The sequence below is a fragment of the Antrostomus carolinensis genome, unplaced genomic scaffold, assembly GCF_000700745.2.
Source record: "Antrostomus carolinensis isolate BGI_N321 unplaced genomic scaffold, ASM70074v2 scaffold12893, whole genome shotgun sequence".
NCBI lineage: Eukaryota > Metazoa > Chordata > Aves > Caprimulgiformes > Caprimulgidae > Antrostomus > Antrostomus carolinensis.
In genome coordinates this window covers 68,406-95,646 of record NW_010307322.1, presented here as the reverse complement: position 1 = coordinate 95,646, position 27,241 = coordinate 68,406, and the positions used below count along the sequence as shown (strand labels likewise).

Here is a 27,241-nt window from a genome sequence, read left to right as displayed (position 1 = left end):
AAAGGCATACTCTCAAATACATAACTAATGCTCCACCGTAAGGAGAAATGAATAGAAGAAATTGTAGATTGCAATTTTGATTTTTCAGAAGAAATTAATAAACTCAGTCTTTCAAAAATAGTCTTTCAAAAGAGAGAGCATGCCAGGACCTCCCATTCTGTCAGATACCATGAAACGTTCACAAACGTATCATTACCCCTCGTAGGGTGGCTGATGCCCAGTTTGGGCAAATTTGATCTGCACATTCCTCCTATAGTTTCTGCTAGACATGGTACCTGCATTTTGAAGATTAGAGCAATTCTTGGAATGAGAAGGTGACTGAGCCTTGGAAGAAAAGGAACTGTAATTCTAAAATCAGCACATACATTTACAGAGCACACACATTTGCTTCCATAAAGCCTTTGCAGGTGCATTTAAGAATAATGCAAAGAACTTCTAACTCAGCCATTCACTCTGAAAGATGTGCTTGCCAAACACTTTCGAAGCTAAAGGCACAAGTTACCTGCTGACCCAGGGTCACTCGTGTGAGGCACACTTGTGGGTACGGTATGTAGTGCTGCCTTGGATGAGGCACTGAGAGAGGAGGTGGTTAATATCTAATTTCAGTGCTAGTAGAAAGAACAACACAGTCGGTGACAAAGACCCAATAACAAGTCACTGCATGTGCTTAACTGCTTTGGAATGTCACTGCTGCTTTAAAATCTACAAGTAGTGTCTGGAAAAGGTTAATCTGCGTATTTGCTCATGTGTAGAAGTTTGTATTTACAGTAGGGTTATGATACCAACTTTAAGTTAGCTAAGGATATCTGTGTAAGCAACTGGAACAGAGAACTAAGAACTAATGAATTTTTATTTACCAAAGAAGTAAAAATACTTCAACAACACTGTATCAGGACTGATGGTTTTGAAAAGCAGGTAAAAGTGCTCTAACAAGTTTATTACAAGAAAATGCTGATTTGGTTGAAGATAATCCCCTCGTTTCAGTAAGACAGAAACACTTCTGGGGGTGTGTAGGTTACTGTAATACATATTAGGATAGAGCTAAAAAATACTAACTTGAGAAGATGTTCTCATCTTATTGCAGCAAAAACTACAGCAAAGTAATTCTGATGCTTTCAAACTTTTTTTTTTTTCAAAAATTTTATGTATAGTTTAAATACAAACAGACATTTTAAATGCTATTGTTTTCTGGAGCACAAGCATCCCAAGTGCTCTGCTCGTGTTGCACAGATTTCAGTGGATGTTTGTGATACGTAGCACACAGCAGGAGGGTCTTGCCAATCTTTTTTTTATTATTATTATTATTTTTTTTAGATCTGTCTATGGAGTTGCACACTCCCAACTTTCCAAACCTGGGGAACATGGCAATGTCATTTATAGTTCTCAGTGGTTAGCAGACCCCTAGGGATTATTTTTTCTCTGTTGTAGCCCTGGTGGTCACAATAGCAACCAGATTCATACACAGCCACTGAGTCAATCGGCATGAATCATTTATGTGACTCTTCTTACGTGGCATTATTAGGTTGGAATCACAGAAAAAAGATGACAGGGTCTTTGGCTTCCCATGTGACAGACCAACTGCTCTGTATCCTGCCATTAAATTATCTTTCTTTGCCTCAACATTTTCAGCCTGGCAGTTTCACAAATGTTCTAATTTAGTGGTCTTTTTTCTTTTCTACAAATTTTTTAATCTGTTCTTATGTGGGTCCTCTGATCAATTTTTGAGTTTATTACAGAGGACTAAAATTAATGATGATGATGATGATGTGATTAAGTACAGAAACAGCCAGCTTAAAGTGCAAAACAAATGTAAAAAGTTAGAGTTAATACACTTGTAGGTTTCTTTATATTAACTATGTACTAAGACATAAACATGTTACAGGTAGGGAAGTATGACTTGCAGAATATTTTAAACACAATGAAGCATTGTTTAGAGTGTAAAAGGTTATTTTTCTTCTGTCAGGGAAACTGAATGATCAGTAATCTTGGAAACACAGATGACTTCTAGTCTTTAGTTCCATTGGAAATTATATTACATGCTTAAGGAGTAAGGTTAATTAGTGATTAATGAGATTCCTTAAATGCTGCTTTTCAGTCTGACTGATTAGGATTCTCAGTATAAGCCAAGGTGGAAGAAAAGCTGTAAGCACTACAATCCTGTTCACAGAGTTATGCCAAAAACTGGTCAGAAATCGCATCCACTCTCAAGGTTGCAGGCTTGCTAAGGACATTATTTTCTTCCCCTTTGGAGTACTTACAAATAAAGTGATAAAGCAAGAGCTATCTGTTACAAAACAGTGTTATTCCCACTGAACTTCCTCTAGGGGCAGCGATGGAAAACAAAATGGAAAAGCTGCCCAAGTTACTGAGCTCCTTTGATGAAAAATGGTTTAACCAGTCACCTGGAGATGCCCCCAGCAAACAAAACCCTGGCTGACCCCGAGCTGCCCCGACTCATTTGCCGTACTGAGGCAGTAAGGCTTGAACCTCACCCATCCCTGCTTGGCTCTCTGCTGTCATCTCTGCAGTGCCCGTTACCTTTGCCTTTTATGCAGGGTAATTGCTGCACAGTTGGACCCACTGACTCATACCTTTGCTATAGCAATGGCTAAATAAGAAATGAAAGTTAATTTCAGAAAACATATAGGTATACTTTCAAAGAAACCTGGTAACCAGCACATAAATATCTGTTGATAAATCAACAGAATTTAATTGGCTTTTGTAACCAGTAAGAAGTATTGCTTTTGAAAACTGGTCACAGCAGGTACATCACTAGTATTTCGAGGTGCAAGATATAAATGATTATTTACTGGTATTATGTAACAGGTGGATGAACAAGTTATTCAAATGTACTGCTTCCTTGCTTGTTATGAGCCTTCCTTGCTCATAACATAAAATTGCATTAAAATAGCAAATCTAGAAAGATCAGAAGTACCAGCCTGTAACAGACCTAAACAGCTTACTAATATTGATGTGGCTTCAAAACAGGACGTGAGCAATGCTGCCTCAGCACGTTTGGGCAGTATTCACTGAGTATGGTCCACAACTTGTTCGTTTCAGAAACAGAGGGTTTTCTATAACATCACTGGAAACAGATTTCACAACGCAATTTTGTATGTAACTTATGATAGCACTGGTAGGTTAGCACCTGGCTCGCTTACAGCCACAGAGCTTGGCAGCACTCGAACATATCCAGGCATATCTTTTACCTTCTATGCTATAACATACTGGTCATCTAACATACAGGAGTAAAAAGTCAGTGGTATTTATCCCTGAAAAGTACATTTACTCACATCTCTTCTCGGAAAGGTGCCCAGCAGCTTGTACTCCTCCCAAGGATATCCCTTGGAAGCTACAAAATCAAAGACAACCTGCAGCTTGCTGCTGGCCAGGAAACGTCGCTCAAAGAATTCTCCGCTGGGTGTCCGAATACGCAGTTTACTGACGGACTCGGTGCTCTCCTCTTTCGGTTCGGGAGGCAAAGATTGCTCAAGAGAGAGCCTGATAGCCTGAGGAAGGAAAAATAGGTTGCAATGTTAGCAACAGAAGAAAAGGACAGAAAGCTTTTTATTTTGGTTTCTTCTGGAACTTCAAGATGTGCCATAGTCCTCCAGAGCCATAGCTGTGCTTTATCTCTCAATGACAAAATAATTTTTATTCATTCCTTAATAACAGCCCACCAGACAACTAATTAAAATAAATCCTTCGTTATAACACATATTATTAGGTCTACAGTTAATGCACAATGGGGATAAGTAATTTAATCATTTGGAAGAAAGCCTTGGAAAAAATTTGAATGAGAGAATAATTGTCAAGTGGCCAATTGCCTCCTTAAGAGGTATAAATTTAAAGGCAGTAAAAGTATTTCTTTAAATGCACTTATCAAATTGCCTTCCTCTTGCACAGAGTAATAGATCATTTGCAGCACAGACAAGACCCTTCATGGCAGTTCAGAGTAAAAACAAATATATGCAGGAGTTTTACTATAAATAAACTAAAACACTGCTAAAAGACATAATTAAAAATAACATGAAGGTACATTAGATACATAGAGTACACATAAAAGTAGGAATGGTCAAAGAAGAAAACTGGGAGGACAGAAATGGGACCTTTAAGATTTAAAGCGAGCTATTATTATTATTATTATTTGCAGGAAGATGGTTCCAAGCACAGGTGTGCACATCTTCTGCAACAACTCGCATGAAATCAGCCCCAAAACTGCAATGACATTACAGGTCTGAAAGATGCACGATTGTCTTCCCGCTAATGCTGTGTATACTGCTGGTGTCGGGGTTTTAAGGGTGGGAGCCAAGTCTCTGTTCTCTGTCCTCTGCCTCCAGAAGCTACTACAATACTAATAATGTGATCAGAAGTTTGGTTTTGGGGTTTTTTAAAAATTAATACCTAACATTAGACTGCTGAACAAGGTGGGATTGACTGTCGAGGGTACTGAGTGCTGTTGGTACTCATGGACCGGCACTGGTAGCTGGTGAAAATTAGACCATACTTCGAGAGCAGCCTTCTTACAGTATCACCTCACTTAGGGCAGCAGTTAATGAGAATGTTAATGAATGGAAGAAGCAGCATGATCACTCTGCCTCCCCCAAAATGCACCTAAAAGACAATTTTCCAAACCGAAGAGGCAGTCAGGCGCAGTTTTACCAGATTTTCCAAGGGACTTTCAAGATACACAGTTGTTATTTGTGCTTTTGAAAACCTCCACAAGGTCATTTAGTAACAGAAACTGATGGAGGATGATTACATTAAAGAAAAAGGACTGGGCAGAAGCAAGATTACGAAGGCTTTTAAATAGTCTACTTCTTACACACGAACCTCTGAGCAAATTATATCTCAGTATAAATATTTATACATAGAACTTCATTTTTGCTCATCTACTAGGAGATTATATTTTAAATAGATTCTATTTTAATTTTCTCTCTCTCCATTCTCAACCACCTGCTTACTATCTTTCGGTTTTGACATTTCCCCACACAGTATAACAACAGATGCTACATTATTTACTGAACCCAATCAATTATATTATAGAAAAATAAACAACAGTAGCTCATTAGAGCTCTTTTCTTTGTGCAAAGAGTGCGTCGCTCCCCAAAGTAACTAGTCTCCAAGGCTTCAACAGAAAATGGCAATTTGCAATGGATATTCTGTACCAGCGAACCAAGTCAGAAAACACTGATGAGATGGATCACATTAATAACTCTCAGACCTGAACAAGCAATTTCAGTTTGTTGATAAAAACACGTTCACTATGTGAATAGCTCAATAGTCAGATTTTAAACATACGAACTGAACATAAAGCCACTTCTGTAAGTAAACACTGTTGCAGAACAATTCAGTATAAGTAATCTGTATACTTGAAAATGGGGAGTGTTAGTAAACATTATTGTTAAAATCCCTTTTGTTCTACTAAGCAAACAGATCCTATTATTTTCATTACTGCACTCTACATTAACACAGAGAAGCCCAGGTTTATTTTGATAACGTGGATCAGTCTTGCAGCTTTTACATAAGAAAATGATTTCCAAAAGGCCAAGGTATCAGGAAAGGCTCAGGAGCAGATATAGTGAAGCAGAATTAATTATTGCTTCTATGCGTGCAAAATTACTTAAAAAAAGGAAAACATACTTCTGACCTAAATCTGAGTGTGAGCTGACGGCTCAACAGCCTGATACTGCTACAGCACAGATTTATGCTCCGTTACCATTAACCTCACAGAATTGCTGTCTTACAACTACTCTTGACACAAGTGTCTCAGTCTGGTTTTGTACATTGCTCCTTCAGCTGTGTTTTAGCTTCTGTTCTTGGCTCATGTTAACAACAGGAGCTAAATAAGGCATCAGATACTGTAGGATAAGAAAGAAGTGGACTGCATCTTTCCCAAACCATTGAATACTACTGTTTGGACTGAATTTAGTATTTACAATGCAGTACTGTTTAAAAGATTCTTGAATGCTTAAATGGTTCAGGTTTTTTAATACAATTATCTTGGTCAAAATATATACATATATATGCAAATACATTCCTCATACAGTTTGTTTATTGGGTTTATCTCCAGGAATAATAAATGTGTTCATAGCCAACTTTTTTGCAGTTGTATAATGCAATTTTTTCATACATTAGCAAAGTACACAAGACTGAAATGTCAAGTATACGTTTAAGTCACATGTAGGAGGGGAATAAGCAAGGCTGTGATTTACCACAATTCCATGAGTTCCAAGGACTTTAACTAAATGGAGAATTAAATGATAATATAATTCCAAATTTCAAAGCTCCATAACCCATGAAAGTCAATGCAAAGAAGTTACATTAAGTCCACCAAAAGACTGTAACTCTGATATTTTATATAAATGAATAAATATTTTTAACATTTATATGTTATTTTTATTTGACATAACACTGGAAATACCCTCAGGAAATACATATATATTCAATAGGGATGCTGATATAGCTTTGTATTCATCAGCAACTTGCTCACAGAATCTTATCTGCCTAGAAGTGAAAGGACAACACCCCATCACAGTGACTTCAGTTAAGATATTTATATGTGAAAATCCCTTTTATTTTGAAAATTTTATTCAAGGGTTTCAAAGTCCTTTTCAAGTTCAGCTGTGTTTCATAGCAGCTCTGTAAGGATTTGTATTTCAAGAGCTTCACAGCACAGATGGAAATATTTTAATGACTAATCTATTTTGCCTATCCTTTGAAATGTGGTGGGACTTCGGGGGAAGATCCATGGCTGCACCCCAGGTTTTTTACCATAGTTTGTTTGCCAGGAGGTGAAAAAGAGGAAGTCACTAATATAAGTAAATTCATGTACAAGATTCTTTATATAAATACCTACAGACACACAACTAGGACAGGAGCTAGCCTAGATCCTGAAAGAAGCTGCAGGAGACATCTCTCACTGGGACCCTCTGAATCTACAAAATTAAGAGAATCTACAAAATAGCAGAGTTTGAGCAACAGTACTCTTCATAGCACATTCTTTCTCTTTTCTTATATAGGCCTAGAGATGTGTTCATTTAAACACAATTTTCATTCTAAGGAAGATTCTGCAGAAGACTGTTTAGAAATTTTAAGATGTACCATAAATCAAATTTTCTACATTTTGGATTTTTTTTTTCTTAATTTTTTTTTCAAAGATGTTTTGTCTCTCAAATTAAATTTGGCAATTTGTTTGATCAGAATTGCAGCTAGGCTTTGTGCTGCTTCCTGGAAGAAATAAAAGGGCTCCCTGGTATTATATTTTTAAAAGGAGTGTCTACAGAAACAAGGTTAGAGGTTCTCAAAGATTCCACCATTTATGGAGATCATTTCATGGATCTCCTGTTAGCAGGCTGCAATTCAGACCCAGATAATGTAATGGTGACCCAGATGACAGAACAGAAAAGCTATTAAACAGTGGATGAAAATGATTTAGCTGCACTGTGTTTTATGTATATATGGTAAGAAATTAATTTTAAAAAAAATACGTTCACATAAAGAGTATACTTTAAAGGAAAGTTGCAATGTGTGTTGAATGAAAGTTGCAATGTCCATAAGCTTCATGAATCCAGAAAGTTGTCAGAAAAAGGTAAAACATCCCACCTCACGTTCTTCCTCCTGCTCTTTCCGAATCTGTTCCAAGCGAAACTGCTCTGCCATTTCTCTCTCTTGTGCTTCCCTCTAATAAACACAAACAGTAACCACACATGAATGACCTTGCTTTCCACAGCTGTGTTTAACGATGTGCATTAGCTATATAAAAGCAAAGAAACTTCTCTAGTTTTCTGTAGAAATTAATATAAGAATTAATACATTTATTAAAGTGATCTTTTCCTATCATTCCTTTCCCAACTTCTATTACTAAGTGGGGCCAGGACTGCTTTAGCAAAAAGATGGAGTCAAGTCTACTCCTAATGACTGTACCTAGTGCCATTTTACAACCTCTGAGGGCCATTATGGCTCCTACAGCAACCGTCTCATGTTAAAAATGGAACTGAAGTTGAGAAATCCTCTACACCAGAGAGATTTCACCAACTGTGGGGAGATTCCCATCCCAACGTTCATGCGTTGGGAGGTGCACACACCTTCGCTCTGTCAGCCTCCAGCGATATGCGGTACGCTTCATCCTGCTCTCTCTTCACATTTTCTCTGGCTTCACGTTCATCCTAAAGAAAAAAAAACAAAACAAAAAATATCAGCGAACAGTGGACCAATATTATATATACTTATCTTTACGTTCACCAGCACTCTTTAACCCCAGTGACTTCAAAATATTTGACTGTCCTACTCATCTCACTACTGCAGGGAGAAATGATTTCAGAAATGCCTCAAGGGTGACCTTGGCTTTAAAAATTATGACTTACCTAAAGCTCTGTTTCAATTGCCACAGGGAATTGTAAGGGATTGGCATGTCCAAGCCCCAGCCTGAGGGTTGGGTCTGGCAGCACAGCTCTTTGCCCTGCTGCCTTTACGAGAGCTGGGGCCTCCTCCCGTGTCAGCCATGTGGGGAGGGGATCACGGGAGGGGTACGTGTGCTGGGGAGGATCTCGCAGGGGACTCACTCCTGCAGCCAACAATTTGGATGGTCTTGTAACAGGGAAGGACAGACTGAGGTTTAAAGGATGAGGCTGGATTTTAACTTGCTCTCTGCTCAGACTGACAGCAGTTAATGGCTTGTCCTGCTCCCAGCTCCCTCCTTGGTAAAAACACCCTCAGGAGGATCCATCTGGGGCCATGACTATTAAACATCATCCAGAGGCCTCAGTTCACATTGTGCTGGGTATTATACAAAGATGGGAAAGCAGCAAGTCCTGCTCTGAAGTGTCTCAAATACACAGATGCAGGCAGACAAGAAACATGAGGTTAGCATGCCAACTTCAAACCAGCAAACCTCGCACAGTATCTTATTAACAATCACAGCATAAAAAAAAATATATGTGAATGACAAAACGAAGCATCATCCCTATGGTGGAAGGATAAAGAAGCAGATATCCCTGAAAGCTGGAATAACTGCACTGGGGTAATGTCTGACAAAGCAAAGTGTACAATCAATAGCTTCATACTCTGCCTCCGGAGCCAGAGACAGCGGCTGCTCCCCTGTGCTTACTCCTCTTACATCTTATAATCCTCCCAGAGCCCTGCAGAGGCTGCTCAGGTCCCTACAAAAATCAGTAAGATTTAGCTGTGAGACTGCTGGTGGGCTCAGCACAGTCACCTGTAGTCACCAGTAACACAGCACCTGCACTGGGGTAATCTGTCCCCTGTATTTCATAGAAATTAAAATCTACTACCTACTGCTTTTTGAAGAATTATGTTAATTTTTCATTAATCTGCAAGGTTTATTCCACATAAAGGCATCATTTTGCAAAGTGATCAATTTTCTCCCAAAAACTTCACTACCTGGCAAAAGCTCAGTTCTAAATGGGAGGAGCATACGTTAGCTGTTACTATCATGCTGTGCAAACATGCCAAGATGTTCCTCAAACAAAACTCTAACGTATTAGTGGTTAAAAAGCTCTAAAGTAGCATGCGACCACAAGAGGAAAGGACAAACTGCAGGAAAAGGTATACAACCTCCAGCTGGAAAGTAACAAGATCTTTTTAGAGGAAACTCTTCATCCTTATAGAAACAGGACCCAAGATTATTCTACAATCAGTGTGTCCTAAATTTCATTCACAGAAGATAGAGAAACCATCACTTTGTTCATCAAAGCTAAGACATGAGTAGAAGTAATTCTTGCACAATGTGAAAAACACAATAACCACTGAATAATCCATTCCCCTCCTGGCTTCCCTGGACCTTGGCAAGCTTCATGTGTCATGTTCATGGAAAACCTTCAAAAATTAACTCAAACCTGACAGCAGAAACTGCCCTGCATTAATATTCTATTTCTGAGAAAAGGGGGTGTTGAAATAATTAAACAGCTCTGATTTTTATACTATCCAAAAATGAGAAAAGCTTCTTGACTACACAGAGGTTTTCCCAACTCTTCTCATAGACGGAATGTAACAGTAAAGGAAAAGGTTTTGTACTACCTATACTGAGACTTTCCATAGGCATACCATAAATTTATCTTAGAATCATGAGAAACAAAACTATCTTCCCAAATCAACTTACTAAAGGAAGACAGACTTCAGGCAATCTGCAAGAGCACAAGCATTTATAAAAATATGAAGAATTGTTTTGCATAGAGTCTATTCAGCTTTCATGTTTTGCAACTTCATATATCGTACACTAACTTCACACGCTAACTGAATTTCCAAAGTCGCACAAGTCCAATAATGACCAAGAAAAAACAGAATGATCATTTGCAACTATTGCAACTACAGGCTCTTTACTTCATCAAAGGTTACTAACAATTACCGTATAGTTACTTCAGTTTACAAAAAAACCCCCATACAAATCCAAACCAAAACCAACCCTCAAAAAAAAATTAAAATTAAACATTTACAAAAATTGTTAAAAACTCACTCCAAAAATATATACTAATCAGAGTTAAAAGAAATTGCATACTGGCTTTTATTTTACATTTTACATACCGTCTAGAAAACTCTAGGAACTTATTAGAAGCTTTTTCGATGAGCACAGGATTCATTTACCTATAGAGAGCTTAAGTAGAAGAATTTTTTTAATTGGTTTATATAATCTGGATGATAGCTGCAAAAAACACTGCTGCTATAGATTCTACAACGAGAATCTAAACATGAATTTCAGGCATTTAAAAAAAAAATTCCTCCCTATTCATCACAGTTATCATCATCCTAAAAGTGGATTATGAAAAAGATGTCAGGAATGTGAAGAATTACTATGCATGACTGCCTGGTCCTCATAGAAATATGTAAGACACATCTAAAAGTAAATGACCATGCCACTGAGCTTTACACCACATTAAAACAATACTGTTCTTACTGAAACAGACCTTCAAAATCCAGAATCCAGATTCCTTTAGGTAAGAAGCAGATGTAATCCTATGAAATGTCTCTTTGTATGTACTTGTGTGTTTTAATACTGCTCACTCTAACAGGAATCACTTCCTCTACAGAGATTATGGCAAAATAATAATATTTTTAGGGTCAGAGTTACACCTTAGACAAATTTTAAACATTAGACACTGCAGCTCTCCTTTTTGTAATGCAGTTTGTTATTTTAGTCATCTCTTCCTCCAGAGAAACCATACAAAGTATGAGGATGACTCAAGTTTATCAAAAGCAACAAAAGAAAATTCATAATGGTGACAGAACAAGTGGAAGAAAATGTTTTGCAGAGAATCTTTCGTTGCACTAAGAAAGAACACATGAAGAAGAAAAGAATAGTCATACCACTAATAATTAATTTAAAAAATGTTGTAAGTAGCAGCCAAGATCTGAGGTAGTTGACAGCTTTCCTGTTAAACCCTACATCAATTATAGCAATGACTGAACATCAATAAATGCATCTCCACAATACTTTTACAAGGATGGTAAAATTGCCATCTTCCTTTTTCAAGAAACCAAGGTGTGAACAGACAACAGCTTATCCCAGGTCACTTAAAGAGCCTTCATCAGAAACAGGGGTTTCACTCAGCATTTCTGAATTCCACAGCCGCAACCGAAGGCTCCTGTGAATGTAAACCATCCACATCCCAGGGACTTTGGGCGTGAGATGAGGAGACAACTGTCCTTTGCTCCTTAAAGGGAAAAAGTCACAGATTTCTGCTTTCCCATTTTGACAATGCACCACTAGTGGGGACATTCATTAAATGGGAAGTTGATACTCAAAAAAAAAAAACCAAAACCAAAACAAACCAACATTTATCCACAGAATATATTCTTTAGCTATGAAGTTTCATCACTATCATGTATATTACAAAATCATAACAAAAATAATAAATGCTTATATTCATGAGACAGTTACAATGGACCAGATAAAACCTTCTCTTGAGTAATATCCAGAGCTACAAGACTAAGAAAAACTTACAGTTAAGGTGAAGAAGAAATTTAGGATAACCCTCTCCAATAATTACTCTCTAAACCATTTCTTGAAGTTACTCCTAATAGCACCTAACAGCAGGCAGTTTCAGATACAGAATGATGGAAACAGGGGATTCCCAACTGCATTTAGGACAGCAACCTCCCTTTTCCTGCAGATTACATGGGGAAAAAATACACAATACTTTGGCTTTTTGGGTGGGTTATTTTGCTGGAAAAGTCTGTGTTGGCCCTTCTGGGCTTTTTTTAAAGTTATTGTTGTTTCTGAAGGTAGGATTTAATGATTTAACCCCAGGAATCAGCTTTGCACCAGATGTGTCTAAGGAATATGTGTTATACTTTATTCCTCATTGCCCTTTGGGGTCAGTTTTACTGCGAAGTAAACCAGATGAGACAGAACTTGAGAAGATAACCATGAGCAGAAGACATTTCTCAGGGCATCAGTGAGTAAATGGCTGTTAAAAGAAAAAAAAAAAAAAGTGTATGTACAAATGCTGAATGCTTATCTGAAAGACAGTTCATTTCACTGAACCACTCCTGAAATTAAAAACTGCAAGTGCTTAAGGCGATTCATGAGAGCGTTAAAGAGAAACACCCCTTTGTCCAAACAAACCAGTGCAAGAAAGACATTAATTTGAGTCACTAAGATGACAGACTTGCACATTGTATAACTTAAGCATACATGATGGGGAATATATAGAAGAAAAAAGTATACACAGAATGTGTTTGGTATATGAGAACGATGAAGATAAAGCAAATGGAAGTTTCTGGGGTGACAGAACCTAAGGTGGGGAGGCAGGACGGGGCAGGGTGAAGGGGCAGAACAATGGAAAAGCACGGGAGGATCCTGCCTGTCTGAAAGCCCAGTTCCATGGACTGATTTCTGGGAATTACCTCAAGTGACAAGAAAGAAACCAAACCCAAAACCCTCAAGAAGCTGTCCTGCAGTGACTTTCCACGGGAAACGAGCCAGCCAGTCCTGTACAACATCTACCCACCTGGGCTGTGCAGCAGGGAAAGCTGCTGTTCACTAAGACAAACTAAGCGAATAGTCAGTGACTGGAGCCATCAACATGTATAGCCAAAAAGCCACCTGAACTAAAGATATTTTCATTTCATCTTTTCTTTCCTCTGTCATTACCTTGCGTTTTGTCAAAGTTCAAAATAGGCCGTCAACTCTCGAAGGTGGCAACTGGTATCTGCTGGTGTGTCGGTGCAGTGAAGTGCACAATGGGAAACCAATTGTTTGGGATGCTATCAGATTACACATACCAAACTGGAAAATTTAATCAAATAAATTTTGATTACTGTAGTTTAATTAGTTATAACTAGTAATAATTAGTAAATGTGCTAATTGGATTTTTTGAGGGCTTAAATCGCAATCTTCGTTAGATGGCTGTCATCACCATAATGCTTTTGCGCTTTGGAATTTAATGAATTTCATGTATTTATTCTCTTAACCTCCTGTTGTGCAAATGCTATATACCATGATACACATGACAGTGTTAGATGGAACACGGATTATCAAAGGTATTCAGATGCCTAATTTCTCCTGATTTTAACGTGAGCTGCAGAGCCTAAACAGAAATTGCCGGGGTCTCCTGCACAGCTGATGGAAGCACTTAGGCCATCCTCTACCTGGAGAACACAGCTGCAGGTAAGAAGTGGAGAAAAGCAACGGATCTGAAGGAGGAAAAGACAAACAGACCACAGATTAGGAGAAAATGCACTAGGACCGATCCTCTTTAGCTTCCTTCGTGGCTGTGAGATGTATCTTTGGAAAAAGAAAGAGAAAAGGTGTTGGAAGCTGAAACTGTTAAATTATCATATAAAAAATAAAAGAGAAGGAAATCCCTTACATTTGACAGCAACAAGGCAGAAGAGGAGGGAGACACTGTGACTTGACCGGTAAAGCCCCATCTGTCTACCACAAGAGAGCACTGGGATGGACACACAAGCATACTTTTACAAAGGGCTGTGGCAGGGAAAAGACAGTGAATTTATGTTGCTGTTTTGGAGGTTTTGTTTTCTTTTACATATTTTTTAAATCCCCCTTCAGATATTGGTCAAGAAGGACCTCATGGAGTAGCAGGATCTACGCAGAAGATATGTCACCCACAATCAGAGAGCAAAGATGGTGACTCTGCAGGCCTACATTTTTCTACAGCTTATCTTCAGTCAGAGTCTGTTTACAACAGTTTTTCCAGTTTAAAAATTCTTCAGTATCTCTCTTTTCCACTAAAGAAAACAGTGTGTCAGCAGACATAGTTTAAAGTTAATTGAAGGTTTTAATTGGTATTTGTAAAAATAAGAAGCTTTTTGAAGCAACTGTGGGTATTACAATTCCACCTTGAAGTCTAGTCCAAGAGCAGGAGTGCTAGTGTTGCGTAACGACAAAAATAAATACGATGAGAGACCTACTGTTACTTAAATGTGGACAAGTTGGACCAGCTGTGTAACAGTCAATGCTTCTACAGTAATAAATGTTGACAGCAAAAATAAAAAGAATGCATTACTGAGACATCATCAAATGAGCCCTGTCATTACATGGAAACTCCACCCTGTATAAGCTTGTCAAAAAGTGTTACTGTAATCCTTTGAGAAGCCTCCTCCTCAGGCAATGGAGAAAAAATGTTCAGGATCAGCCCAGAACAGGTGTGTTGTGTTGTAATGCCAGGACTTAATCACATATCTCTTCACATTAATCCTTACAAAGGAATTAACTAATGTGAGCCCATCATGCCATGCTGAGATGATTATTTAACTATCCAATTAAAGTAAGCAAGCTAACAGGGTGTTTAAAAGTGGACATTCCAGGGTGTACAATATTTTACAATTATTATTTGTTTTCCTAAGTCCAGCACCAGGCACTGAAACTTAAGAGGAACTGATACTACATGCTCTTTTCAAAGTCAGTCCCTGAAAAATCTCAGTTCACACCTTGATCAACAGTGGCAGAGGCCAGTTGTCCCTGCTCTGAGATACCCTCCTTTGCTTACGCTCCTCAGTAGCCTTCATTTCCTCTTTGCAAAAATCCCCCACCGCCCTGCCTGAACCGTAGTTGAGGTACCAACATTTGCTGTGTGAGCCAGAGGTGCAAACGTGGTTAGAAAAGGTAAATATGTCCATCAGATGTATGAAATCAGCAGTGCAGCCTCAGAGTAATTCTGCGTACCCAGCCTGAGGTCGGGCTTCAGACCCCAGACCTGACTGCGCTGACAAGGGTGGGACTGTCTCCTGGCCAAGTGGCCTTGTTGTGGTTGATGCCACCGAACCCACCATTTAATTATCCCTTGGCCACTTCTCATCAGAAGTGCCATGTGAGCACAATGTCAGTATGCTGCTGATCGTACTTCATAATCTGTGGCTTGTTATGATGGCAATTTAAGTAGCAAACTTATAAAAACAGACACCATGACAGCTAGACCATGTATCTACAACGGCACGTCAACAGTGTGGTCCAAAAGGTTTCCCAAATGTTATCTGGTCAGCAGAGCTGGCAGGCAGCAAGCAACAGGCTCAATGCACCATGACTGACCCAGAAGCCTTGGAGAGGCAGGGAAAAGAGTGGGACAGCAGATGGCTCTCCCTTTAAGGAAGTCTGGGAGAGAAAATGGGTGCCTCAATTACACACCATTGTACCTTGAGACAGGTACGTTGGATTACTATGAGTACACACACACATCTCAACGTTTTCAAGGTATTTCTTTGGAGATTATGTAAGAAAAGGCTTACTCAAACTCAATATAGAAATCTAAAAATTAAATCCAATTGCTGGTTAAATGATGGTATTTTAACACTTGGTATTATAGAAATATGCCTCACAGTTGCCTGATTAAAACTTCTGAGGCTACCTCAGTAAATTTTACCAATACATGGATACAAAAGCACAGGATTTAGCTAACCATACTATTGCCACCAGCTAATGAAGTGACTCACTTCGCTCAGGTGAGATAAATTGGTGACGCTGTTCTGAGCATCCTGCCTACACCACCAGCAACAGGGAACTGACTGTAAAGCGACGCCTGAACAGCTACAGCCAACACGGGTACCATTAGCTGGCAGTGGTAATAGCCATCCTGTACCCAAATAACCATCAGAGGGCACTGCAAAACATGCTGTGCTAAACAGAATTATGCAATAGCTGTGTTGGAAGCTTTCATGTGCATGCAAGTTAAAAATCCAAAGTGGAGAAGTTCAGCTGCATAAACTGACTCATTAATGATGTCATGCTGTTATTTACAAGTGTTTCCAGTTCTGTTTTTCTCTCACGCACACTTCTGTTTACAGCAAAGCCATATAGATGACTACTCTTTTTAAAACACAAAAGAATTCTCTGCTTATCTTCTTGTGGTTTTATTGTTGCTATTAAGAAAACAGTAACAGAAACCGGACTCTGTATCCTGTTTGCTATTGTAATATTTGAGAAAAAAATTGCATCAACTGCAAAAAGATCTTAAAAAAAAAAAAAAAAAAAAAGGTGTTGACGTTTGAACACTTGAAGTTGTCAAGTACAAGACTTACAAGAAAGCTACATGTTATGTAGCAAACCACAAAAAGGCAATATTTTTTTTTCAGGCTAAAGCCCTCTATTGAGTACAGACTGCTTGTCAAATACTCCATCCTTGGAATAGCAATTTCATAAAGCAAGGTTATTTTTTGTTTTTAAACTTCCTCCTTCAAAGGCGAAAGTTTCTGTGCTCACCTTTTCGGTGTGCTTGTAACAAGTGGAGCCAAGGTGTAAGTAAATATGCTATTTGTGTATAGAATCCATAGTGTCTGGAAACCTGCCCCTAAAGTTTATGAAATTTTCCATTAGTTTTCTGAATGTCAAGATGTGTTAGAAAAAGCTCCCATTGGGGAAGAAATATCACTGGTGCTCTCAGTGACAGAAAAACAAAAGGAAATGTAAGAAAAGACTACAGAAGACTTGGACAAAGGTATATTTTAGAGGAATGTATGAAAATTAATTTTCCATTCTCCTTACATAGGTAGAGCACTTGGAGTAAGAAGTCAGAAGACATCCATATAGTGACTGTGGGGACATCTGTTACTGGATTGTCACTGTTCTTGGCCACCCAGTGAAGGACTGACAGCAGCTCAGGACACAGAAGCCAGCTCCCGGTTCTGTGATCATGGCCTCAAGGCTACTGAGTCTTCTCTAAGTTTTGTTTCCCTTACACCCAGACGTTTCTCAGTTGCAAACCCACTTGGTTTTATCCTCTTAAGACACATCTAGCACTATATCACCTGCCCCTACTTTCTTCTCTCAAATACTGATGTCCACTGCTCTGGACAACTGTTCTGATCCCCTGTTTCTCCCTCTGTTCCAATCCTATCACTCCTACTTCTAGGAGTGAAGTAGGAAGGAACTACTAGAAGTAGTAGTTCTACTAGTTCCTTCTCTAGTTCCTTCTCCTGCCCCTTATTCGCTCTTATCTCTCTGCCTTTATATGCTTTTCTTTCCTTCTGTTTTCTTCCTTTCTAACAGCTTTTATAGTTTTCAGTTCTGAACCTTTCTTGGAACTCATCTGTGATGTGTATTTTACCTTCTTATTAAAGCATTACAAAACCCTCATACTAAGCATATTCCTGTTAAATGACAATAAAAAATTCAATTATATTGTGCCTCGCATTTTTGTTCTAATCCTCATATTAAAATTTGTATTCAGTATTAACAAAATCAAAGTCAATTTCTTTACCAATGAATTACAGGTAGCATAAATAAAGAAGAAAAAATGAACAACAGATATTGTGCAGATACTATGCCTTCATATTATTATAACCATAATCAGTAAATCTCGAACTAATGAGATACAAGATTTAAATGTGAAGAATGTGTTTAGTGAATTATTGTCAATCAGTGTCTACACAAGAGGATAAGAATAATCTTGAATGGCAACACACCTATTATTACAAATTCCTAAGTACTTCATTACTTCAAAATGTCACTCTCAATTTATAGAGTAACAGATAAACATCTCTCAACTGTATACCTCACTGTGTCTACCTCTGTGTAATTGAAACACTGTTTTTGACAAGTCTTGTCATCACTTACCCAATTCTGTGTTGTTCTGAATGGTGATTCAGTACTGGCATAGTTCTGGGTAGTGTTGCTTTTCAATCCCCTTTTAAATGTATACATTTAAGACATATCAATCTATCTTTTTTTTCCCTACCTATGACTTGGAGTTGGTCATTGGGAAAAAAAAATCTGATTGTCATTTCCTTGTACGAGCATATTAAGCGCTATAACAACACTGTAAATGTAAACAGTTACTCATGACTAATATTCAGAAAAAGGAAACAAACTGAAAATGACAAGCCAAACAAAAGAGCTTTTGTGAGAGATCCAAATAAATACAAAAAGGAGACTTAACATTTTTAATTTCTGATGATGGAAGAGATAAAACATATGATATCCAACTTCATTGGCTAAAGAAATATCTGGTTAATTTTGCACTCCCAGTGATTTGTGGAAGCCAGGAGGTATCTGCAATAGCTTTCAATGCTCACCTCATCTTTTATGTCTTCCTGCTGCTGAGCACTGAAGATCTCCATTGCAGCCATCAACCTCATCATTAGTTCATCCACTGTTGTGTTACCTAGCAACAAAGAAAGATAGCTGAACTTCATATCATTAAAGTCATTAAACAAAAAAGAAGTAATTTCAGAATTAATTTGTAAGAAATAGGCAGACTTAAAAAAAAAAAAAAAAAAAAAAAAAGGAGTAGAAAATGCAAGTACCTCATCAGAATGCTTTCAGTTTGCCCTTTTATTGAAAATTTGAAATTGTTTTTAAAACAAATGTTGATCATGGGCTAAAATTTTAGATGGTTCAAATCTGAACAATTACTTTTGTGCTTGCATGGAATAACTCGATTTTTTCTTTTAATCACTGATGTTAAAGGAAAGTAATATATCTGAGGTTCCCTGACATGAAACTGATTTTAGAATTCCCAGGTATAATCAGGGAAACTGAAGCAATTGCTTAGTCAGGTAACAAAAAGTAGGATGTTGGCAGCAGCATCCAAATGGATTGGTTTAAAAAAAAAAAAAAAAAAAAAAAGGAAAAAAACCCAGAATACAGCGATTGAATGAATGTGTGCGCACGCATTTTTATTCAGGTGTAACTAGTGGTAAAACTTCAAATATTATAATATATTCTCTTCAGTGTATTTACTTCTAACAAAATTTGTAAAGCTAATAGTAGCTGAAAAGTCGGACATCTGTGTATATATGAAGAAATACAGCACAGGCACAGGAAAATAGATACCTCCTCACTTTTTTCTACCAGTGTGCCTCCAGTCTTCAGTTAGACTGAGTGATTAGTTTAATTTCCTACCAAGATGCACTCAGTCTTTGTTTCCTCTTCTTAAACTGAAGATTAGACTACCTATTACAGCCACCTGTCAGAGGAGTTAAAAGGTCTTAGACCATGAGAACCAAAACAATTCTAAATGGTCTAAAACTATAAACTCTTAACACCTGCCAACCTAAATAGTCTTTGGACATTTGCAGAACAATACCAGCAAGAGCTAGATTTATATTGGTGATACTGATCAAAATTTCAGAAGGAGTAAACTAACCAGAAGCCACAGCACTACAAAAGAAAACAAAACTGTCCCCATAGTTTCCAACTCCAGGAAAAAATAAAAATCAAAAGCAAAGTTAGACAGTCTGCATTTCAATAAATGCTGCTGGGACTTAAGTTTCTATATTGTTGTATCTCTTCTGTAAACATGCCTTCTCACCCAGCCCTGAAAGGCCCTCATTGTTCCCATTTCTAGCATTTGCTACCTTAGCAGAAAATGTTATCTCGCATGCTGGAACACACATGACTTCAGAGACTGCCATTCATTTGAGGGCATATTGTTAAAAGACACCAGTGTCCCAATTCATGGGAAAATAATGAGCACAGCACATTTGATTTTGTTAAAAGATAAATTTAAATAAGGCTGCAACAGATCATCAGTTTAGTTTAGTACAAAGATTGTTTGCAAAAAACCTGAGAAATCATTAAAACTTAATGAATGCAATGAAATAATTTGGATTCTTTTATAATATAAAGCTGCATTATACTATGACTTTGTGTCACCAAGTTGCTGAAACAGTTAAGTAATTTAAGCCAGTAAGCACCACTGACTTCACTGGGATAACACAGGTGCTTAAAGTTATACATGTGCTGAACTCTGCTGCAGAGTTATAAAAACAAGAAAATCTATTTATAAGGTTATGAAATAAGTTTTCTAAGTGACAGAAGTACCATGAATTAGCACTGTGCTGCACCTTACACTAAGGAGACAAAATCCATGCGAAACTCACAGTTTTGGCCATAGGAAGCAGCACTGCAGATTCCTCAAGAAAATGATTAATCCCATATGCAGAAAGAAACAGTAACGCTGTCTGCAAAAGGCAGTATTCCCTGAGGCTGAATTTCCTCAGGAAAGTAAGATTCGAATAAAGATTGCTAGATATAAGCAATAAATAAATGAGGACACAGTGTCATGAAGGAAAACTTGTGGAGAAAGCAGAAGAAATGAGAGGCAGCCGTTCTTTGATGTATTTTAATTTGAAGAGTTACTGAGAACAGCAGCCAAAGGGCATCACTCCACATCTAAGTCATCTTGCTGTCAGTGAAATCAGAGGAACGGTTATGCCAGAAAGAACGGCTCATGTAAGCCAGAAAGCTTCATTTATGTGAGATTCTATTAGCAGCTTAAAATTCTGATCTGATTTGGGGTCTCAATACTGCAGGTAGGTCTGAAAAAGCAACTCATGTTCAAATATTGGCCCACTACATGCAACAGGAGTCCACATGTTAACGAGAAACTGCACACAGAGAATTAAATGCATTCAGGCACTGCACAAAAAGTGCAGCCAAAATCTTTTGGAAATTGATAATTTATATGAATATATATTTGGAAAACTAAGTGTAGCTCCTTATTCAGGAGATTTGGCTTCTACTTTTAAAAAAAAGAAAAACTTGAACTACAATTCTACTACAGTCATGGCAACTTCAATCTCTAATGCTATGTTAATTAACACATTTATGAATAGTAGCTGTTTATGCCATGGCAACTGGAAGTTTCTTATATGAAATAAATTCTTATTCTGAACATCTTAAAAAATAAACGGTTAGGAAAGATGTCTTGTAACAGTTTCAATACTCACATAAGAACTACTTTTAACACAAAGCGAGAACTGTACCTTGTATTACATTCAATACTTCATTAGACGATCGTTTTCCCATAATAATAAGGAAAAGCGGAAACTGGTCTGTCTTCTGAGTTCGAATTGTTTGGGCTACAACACTCCCGAAGTGTCTAGTGCACATTGTCAGAAACCTATGTGAGGGGAAAAAAAGTTAACATTGTAGAGGTGTTCTGGAGTTAGTTTTAAAAAAAATTATGCTAATTTCAGCAGTTGAACTGAGTGTTATCTACTGTTTAACATCTATGCTTCTGCATCCAATTCTAGACCTCTTTCTCCCTTTTTATGATTAAATTATGAGAATATTTACAAGCATGATAAATCCCAGACTGTCTAAATTAAAACAATTAATAACTGTTTGAGACAATGACTTATTTGATAGAGAATTCCATTTCCTGTTACACTATTCTGCAGGTTGTAATTCAAAACTAACCCCTCATCAGTAAGCATGCTAAATCAATTGTTAAAAACTTCTAAAGAGAAACTAAGTAGAGTCATAATCTAGTAAACATGATGAAGTATAAAAATAGTAAAATTTCACACAAAAGAATAATTTAATAATGAATGATCAAGAAATTGTATTTATCAGTCACAGAATTAAAACATGGTATTTCAGATTTGTATTTTCTTTTGTACTAGTGCCCTGCCAGTGACATACTTAGCAGTGTAGTCTAAAAACAATAATTCTAAGCTTTTGACCAAAAAAAGCTCTGGGATATTAGCATACAGAAGTCTAGCATTAGTATTCTTAACACGATCTTGAATAAATGAAAAAACTGATAAAGCTTTTCTCTTCCATTAGAGGACTGTTTGAAATTAGCATTTCTTTCAAGAGAAAAGGGTAGCTTATGATATGTTTTCAGATCTGATGGTAAAAAGTAAATGTCATAATAATAATGAATTATGAAAGACCAAATGCAAATATAGAATGCTTTAATAAGATCCAATTTAATAAAGTCTGTAAAAATAATGGACTTTTAATAACACAGGTCACAAAAGGCAAAACAGTGGAAATTCTGAGGACTAGCCACTGGTACAGGCTTATTAATTCTTAATTATGTTCATGAAAGGCAACTTAAATCGTGTGTTTTCTTATGCCTTATGATAATATTTTAGGTAACAACTACTCTGAAATATATGCTCTAACTGAAGAGCAAAGTCCTGTTGTCACATACATTAGAAGCCAAATCTATTTGAAAGACAAACCACATTAAAATGTCAAGTGCTCCAAGTAATTTCTTCTTAAAGATACTGAAAAGATTCCAATTTGTAATTTTTTTAATCAATATATACTATATCTAATAAAATGGCTAAAAATTGATAGGCCTGATGAGTACAACATTGGGCATGAGGCACCTGAAGTATGAAAAAAAAATTTCCTGAGAGACAATTCATAGTAGAACTGTGGCCACAGTTGGATGGAAGGCAACGAGCAGGGGTAGCTAGCGAGTATTTTGAAGCCATAAATGTTACTGGCAAATACCTTTCCTTGCCTCCTTGATTCTCTGTCTTTCACAATTCAGAACTATCACACAGAAAGACATTGTCAAAAATGCTAAACAGGGACTGCTAGATCAGAAAGAGCTACGTAGAGACATACCATCTGGTAAAGATAAAATAAGGTGTCCATAAAGCCTGGACATACAAACTCTTAAGCTAAATAATGGGGTTTGTTGTTGTTTGTTTGTTTGTTTATTTTTTCCTTTTCAAAGTGGGAATCTTGGCCTCACAGAAGTAAATGGTGATCTTTTATGGCAAAACGACTTATGTGAGTTCAAGGTTTCACTCCTGGAAGTAATAAAGACAGGGATCAATTGAACTGAATTCCTGAAACTTGTGTGTTAAAACTGTTTCACAGTCTCCAACATGCCATGGAAGAAAAACACTCAAGGTTCATGTGAAAACAAGATATTTAACTGGAAGTGAAAAAGTGCTGTAGAGAATACTGCTAGAAGGAAAGAAACCAAGAGACTGTTACAGTACTAGTTGCACTTGTCATAGGTGTTGGTTTGTTGGTTTTTTTTAAATCAATTCTGTATTTAGTCAGCCAATAACTCAGTCTCAAAATATGCTTGTATAGGTATGGACCTATAGGTATGCAGAGAATTCTGAACGAAGTAGGTATTTCAGTACATTAAAAGATCTCCCAAATAATTTTTTTCCAGGAATTTTTATACATGGAACTTCTGGCTGACTGCATAAACCCTAACAGGCTGTGATACCTCAGGGTCCTCTATAATCAAGGCTGGGAACAGGTTTCAACTCCCTGGCTTCAGAAGATGGCATGTCATGCCAGGCTGTTGCAATGGTAACATATACTTACCTGGTTGAGTAACAGCAGAACAGATGCCAGATGCCACCAATCATGATGGTTTTTTATTTCTTTAGGCCTCTTCTTATAGCCCCTGGTGCCATCTGCCCTCCTCTTTCACAACTCATCCCCTCATCTGCTGCTGCTGCTGCAACCTGCTCAGCTTGCAGGGAGAGTGACCAGCTCACTCATGGACCAGTTACAAGAGCAGCACATCCCAATTCTGACCCAAATGCCACATAGTTGTCACTGCTGCCATCAGCAGCCTTTGTCTTTCTTGGATATGGCGAATGTTGAGATTACTACAGCTGTGATGAGGATGTTCGTGGGGGACGAATAACCAGCTGGTGGTTACCAATGTGTATCTTCAGAGCAGAGTGAATGCACAAGAGAAACTCTTCTCACTAACATGATCCATTAAAATAGATCCTGCCCTTTGGGACTCACTTGTCTGTTGAACTAAAATGTAGTAAAGCCAACAAAAATGTGAAGGTACTAAAACGATGCAAAACTGAATAAAGAGAAAGCAGCAGCAATCTCCCACACCTACGCTGTGTAACTCCTGTTACCAGCGACTACTCGTTCATACACGTGCTCTTCACCAGGTCAGTGGTAAGCAATCAGCAATTACTCCTAACATGTCTCTTCATTTTACTAGATGGGTAAGAATTGAATTTTTATTCATGATCCCTGTTCATTTTTTCTCATGTCTTTTAATAGATTTTGTAGCTACTTAACTGATTTTGCATTTTTTTTTCCCTTTTCTGGCTTGACCACTTCTGTGGTCTTTTTACTTTTTTCCACATTTATATCCAGCAAGAAAAAGTCTCTGTGCTAATATTTACTGTCAGAAGTGTGTGAGTAGGACCATAACAATTTGGTGCAATAACCAATATCTTACTCTGTACATCACTAACAAGGGATTTTCTTACTTTCATCTAAACAGAAGTGTGCCAGATCCTTCAGTGGCATCTCCAGAGCTGCCAAGAGAACTGCCTGTGGAGAGCATCAAAGAGCCAGATATCCCTCCGGGGAGAACTGTTTTCCACAACACACTGGATTACTGTGATCTCCAACCAAAAGTGGAAATAGAGGAATGCTGCCAGAAAGGGAGGGCAAATGGCACCCTACTAGTCCTTTTATTTTTAAATTACAAAAATATTCAAGAGGGGAGAACTATGAGAAAGGCAAAAAAAGCATTTTATGAAGGAAAAATGCATTTTAAAAAAATCTCAAAAAGTTACAAGAATAAAGTTCATCAAGAAAAGTAATACTTTTGGCAGAAAGCATCATTTCTCTACTTCTTTCATGACTTGCTAGCAATGAAACCAGTAGTTACTAAAGCTACAGAACAAATGTGAACACTGACCATGGCTTGACAAATGCAAAAACAAACCCTAAGAAAATTACAAACTTTTCTTAATTTTTAAAATGTCAATGGAGCAGGTATTAATTAATCCTTAGACATAGTTCACTACTTAGTTAAAAGCAGCACACAGGAAAAATTATTCTGGTGGAATGGAGATGTTAATTTGAGGGGCTGCTGATCACTGCGCAGCAGTTATCCCTCCACATGCACTCTGAGATAACCGTTGAGAAGAGTTATGTTTGTAGCACATTAGTTTGCCAGAAAATAATGTTATAATTCCCTACTAGCTAATATGTGACACAATATACTAAAAAATACTCCTGGCATAACTTTTTTGGTAATTTTATCATAAAATGCAATTTATATAATATTACTTTAAAAAAGACAAGTATGAAAAAATAACAGCTTTAAAAATCTACTTTAAAAAAAATTTTGATATTTTACAGTCTCAAAAACAAAGAGAATACTTATTACAGCTTGTACCTGAGCGATGGTAGCTATGTACCTACCATAGCTCAGGTATACCATGTAGAACTTTGTAAATGATGGGGTTTAGCAATAATGTTTTTTGTGAGAAGATGCAGCTTTTAATTTTTAACAACAAAATTGGCCATCTCTGGCCAAAGTGCTGATCATCAAAAGTGTTGATCTGAGAGCTCAGTATTTTTTAATCCCTGGAAAGCTTTTGATCTACATAATACCTATTTACACCACAGAATACATATTGTCTTTGAGGGGGAGAACCTGAAGGAGAAAGCCAACCCCCAGGTGGGAGATGACAGCTGTTTCTGATGGGAGGTGTTTCATCATTAGAATGACTGGTATTATCTCATTGTTTCTTTATGTATCTCCTGCTCATGTACTATGTTGTTTCATATTTTTGTTATTTATATGGACAGGATCTACTGCAGTCAAGTTTAGATCCATGATTATGCAAGATGCCTCCTTACCACACCAGGAATAAGAACAAAAAGCTGTAACTTCTTTCTTGAGCATGATGAAAACAATGATGAATATTAAATATGCCAGATTCCTGATTATTTTTATTAATAATTATATACTGTGTAAAGTCAACATAAGACTCATTAAAATGTTAATGTAAAAATAACATTTTTGTATTCGATATTTACATTAAAAAAACCTAAAGGCTAAGGTCATTAAATGGTATATTTAAATGAGTTTGCTATCTATAGTCTCCATAATACAGAGTTATTGTCTTACCCACATTGGTAGGGCCATAACTGTTGACTCAAACACAAGGGGGAATGAGCAACAGATGCAAGGCATGGTCCTAAAGATGCATAAAGCAGCCTGAAATAAGTGTGGATATCCTCTTTAGTATACACACACTAAATATCTAGGAATTCAGATGTAAAACCCATTATTTTATCCACTTTTTCTTATGTGAGAGTAAAGCACAGATGAGTGGTTTATCAATCTCTTCATAAACCATGGAAGATCTAATTTCATCCTGCAAGCTTCAAACAGATTAGGTAAATACTTTATAACTCCACTTAGTCTAAAATGTATCCCTCTAGAAACTCATTAATCCACCCTTTCAGACACCTCTGGACACCAGACAAAATCATTGGTAAAAGTATAAATAAAATATACCTGGATCCCTTATTCAGATGCTGTACTAAATATGGAAAACACAAAATGTACTTGTGTATCAGTGGTAATCTTGATTATTGCATACCATATTAGGAAGACATGTAATATACAATTTGCTAAGGAATATCAAAGCCTCGCTAGAGTTAGCTTTAATAATAACCTAGATAAAAACAGAGAGTGTGTTTGGCTACTTTACAGACGTTAGTAAAGTGAGAGAAGCTACAAGCGCATTGGAAGTCAGTAAAAGAATTCAGAATAATCTTCACAAATCAGAGAAATCAGCTGACAAGTAAAATGCAATTAAACAAGGTCAATTAATGTTTCCAAGTAGAAGGAACAATTGAACTAATACAGAATAAGAATCGGGCAGTAAGGGAAAAAGACAAGTCATGAAAGGAAGAAGACAAGCATCATATTGAGATGAGTAAACAGAAGCATGGTTTGTACAACCTGAAATAATCCCCTTTCTGTATTTAGTACTGAGAAGGCAGTTTTAGGCACAGTGCATCAGTAAAGGTGTAGACCAGTTACAGAAGGTCCATACGAAGGTTGCAATAGCAAATGTCTAAAAAGGACAAGCTACAAGGAAAGGCTGAAGGAATCACAGTTGCTTAGTTTAAACAAATTGTAGGAAAACATAATAGTGGCATTTAAATCCAAAGAACACAGCAGCAAAAAGGAAGAGAATACATCACTGTCTACTGAGTGAACCAAGATACAATTGTCATTGATTGCTGCAAGAGAAACTTCAGTTAAATATTAGC

General features: G+C 37.3%; 1 protein-coding gene across 1 annotated transcript in view; it reads right to left on the bottom strand.

The window, feature by feature from the left end:
* Positions 1–27,241, bottom strand: part of FAF1 (Fas associated factor 1) — a gene marked incomplete at its 5' end in the record, with an annotated part of 85,288 nt that overhangs the window by 8,971 nt on the left and 49,076 nt on the right. Inside the window, 5 exons of the mRNA XM_010165385.1 lie at positions 3,294–3,509; positions 7,606–7,683; positions 8,088–8,168; positions 18,487–18,575; positions 21,181–21,317. Coding sequence (XP_010163687.1) covers positions 3,294–3,509; positions 7,606–7,683; positions 8,088–8,168; positions 18,487–18,575; positions 21,181–21,317 — 601 coding nt within the window. The remainder of the gene's footprint in view (positions 1–3,293; positions 3,510–7,605; positions 7,684–8,087; positions 8,169–18,486; positions 18,576–21,180; positions 21,318–27,241) is intronic.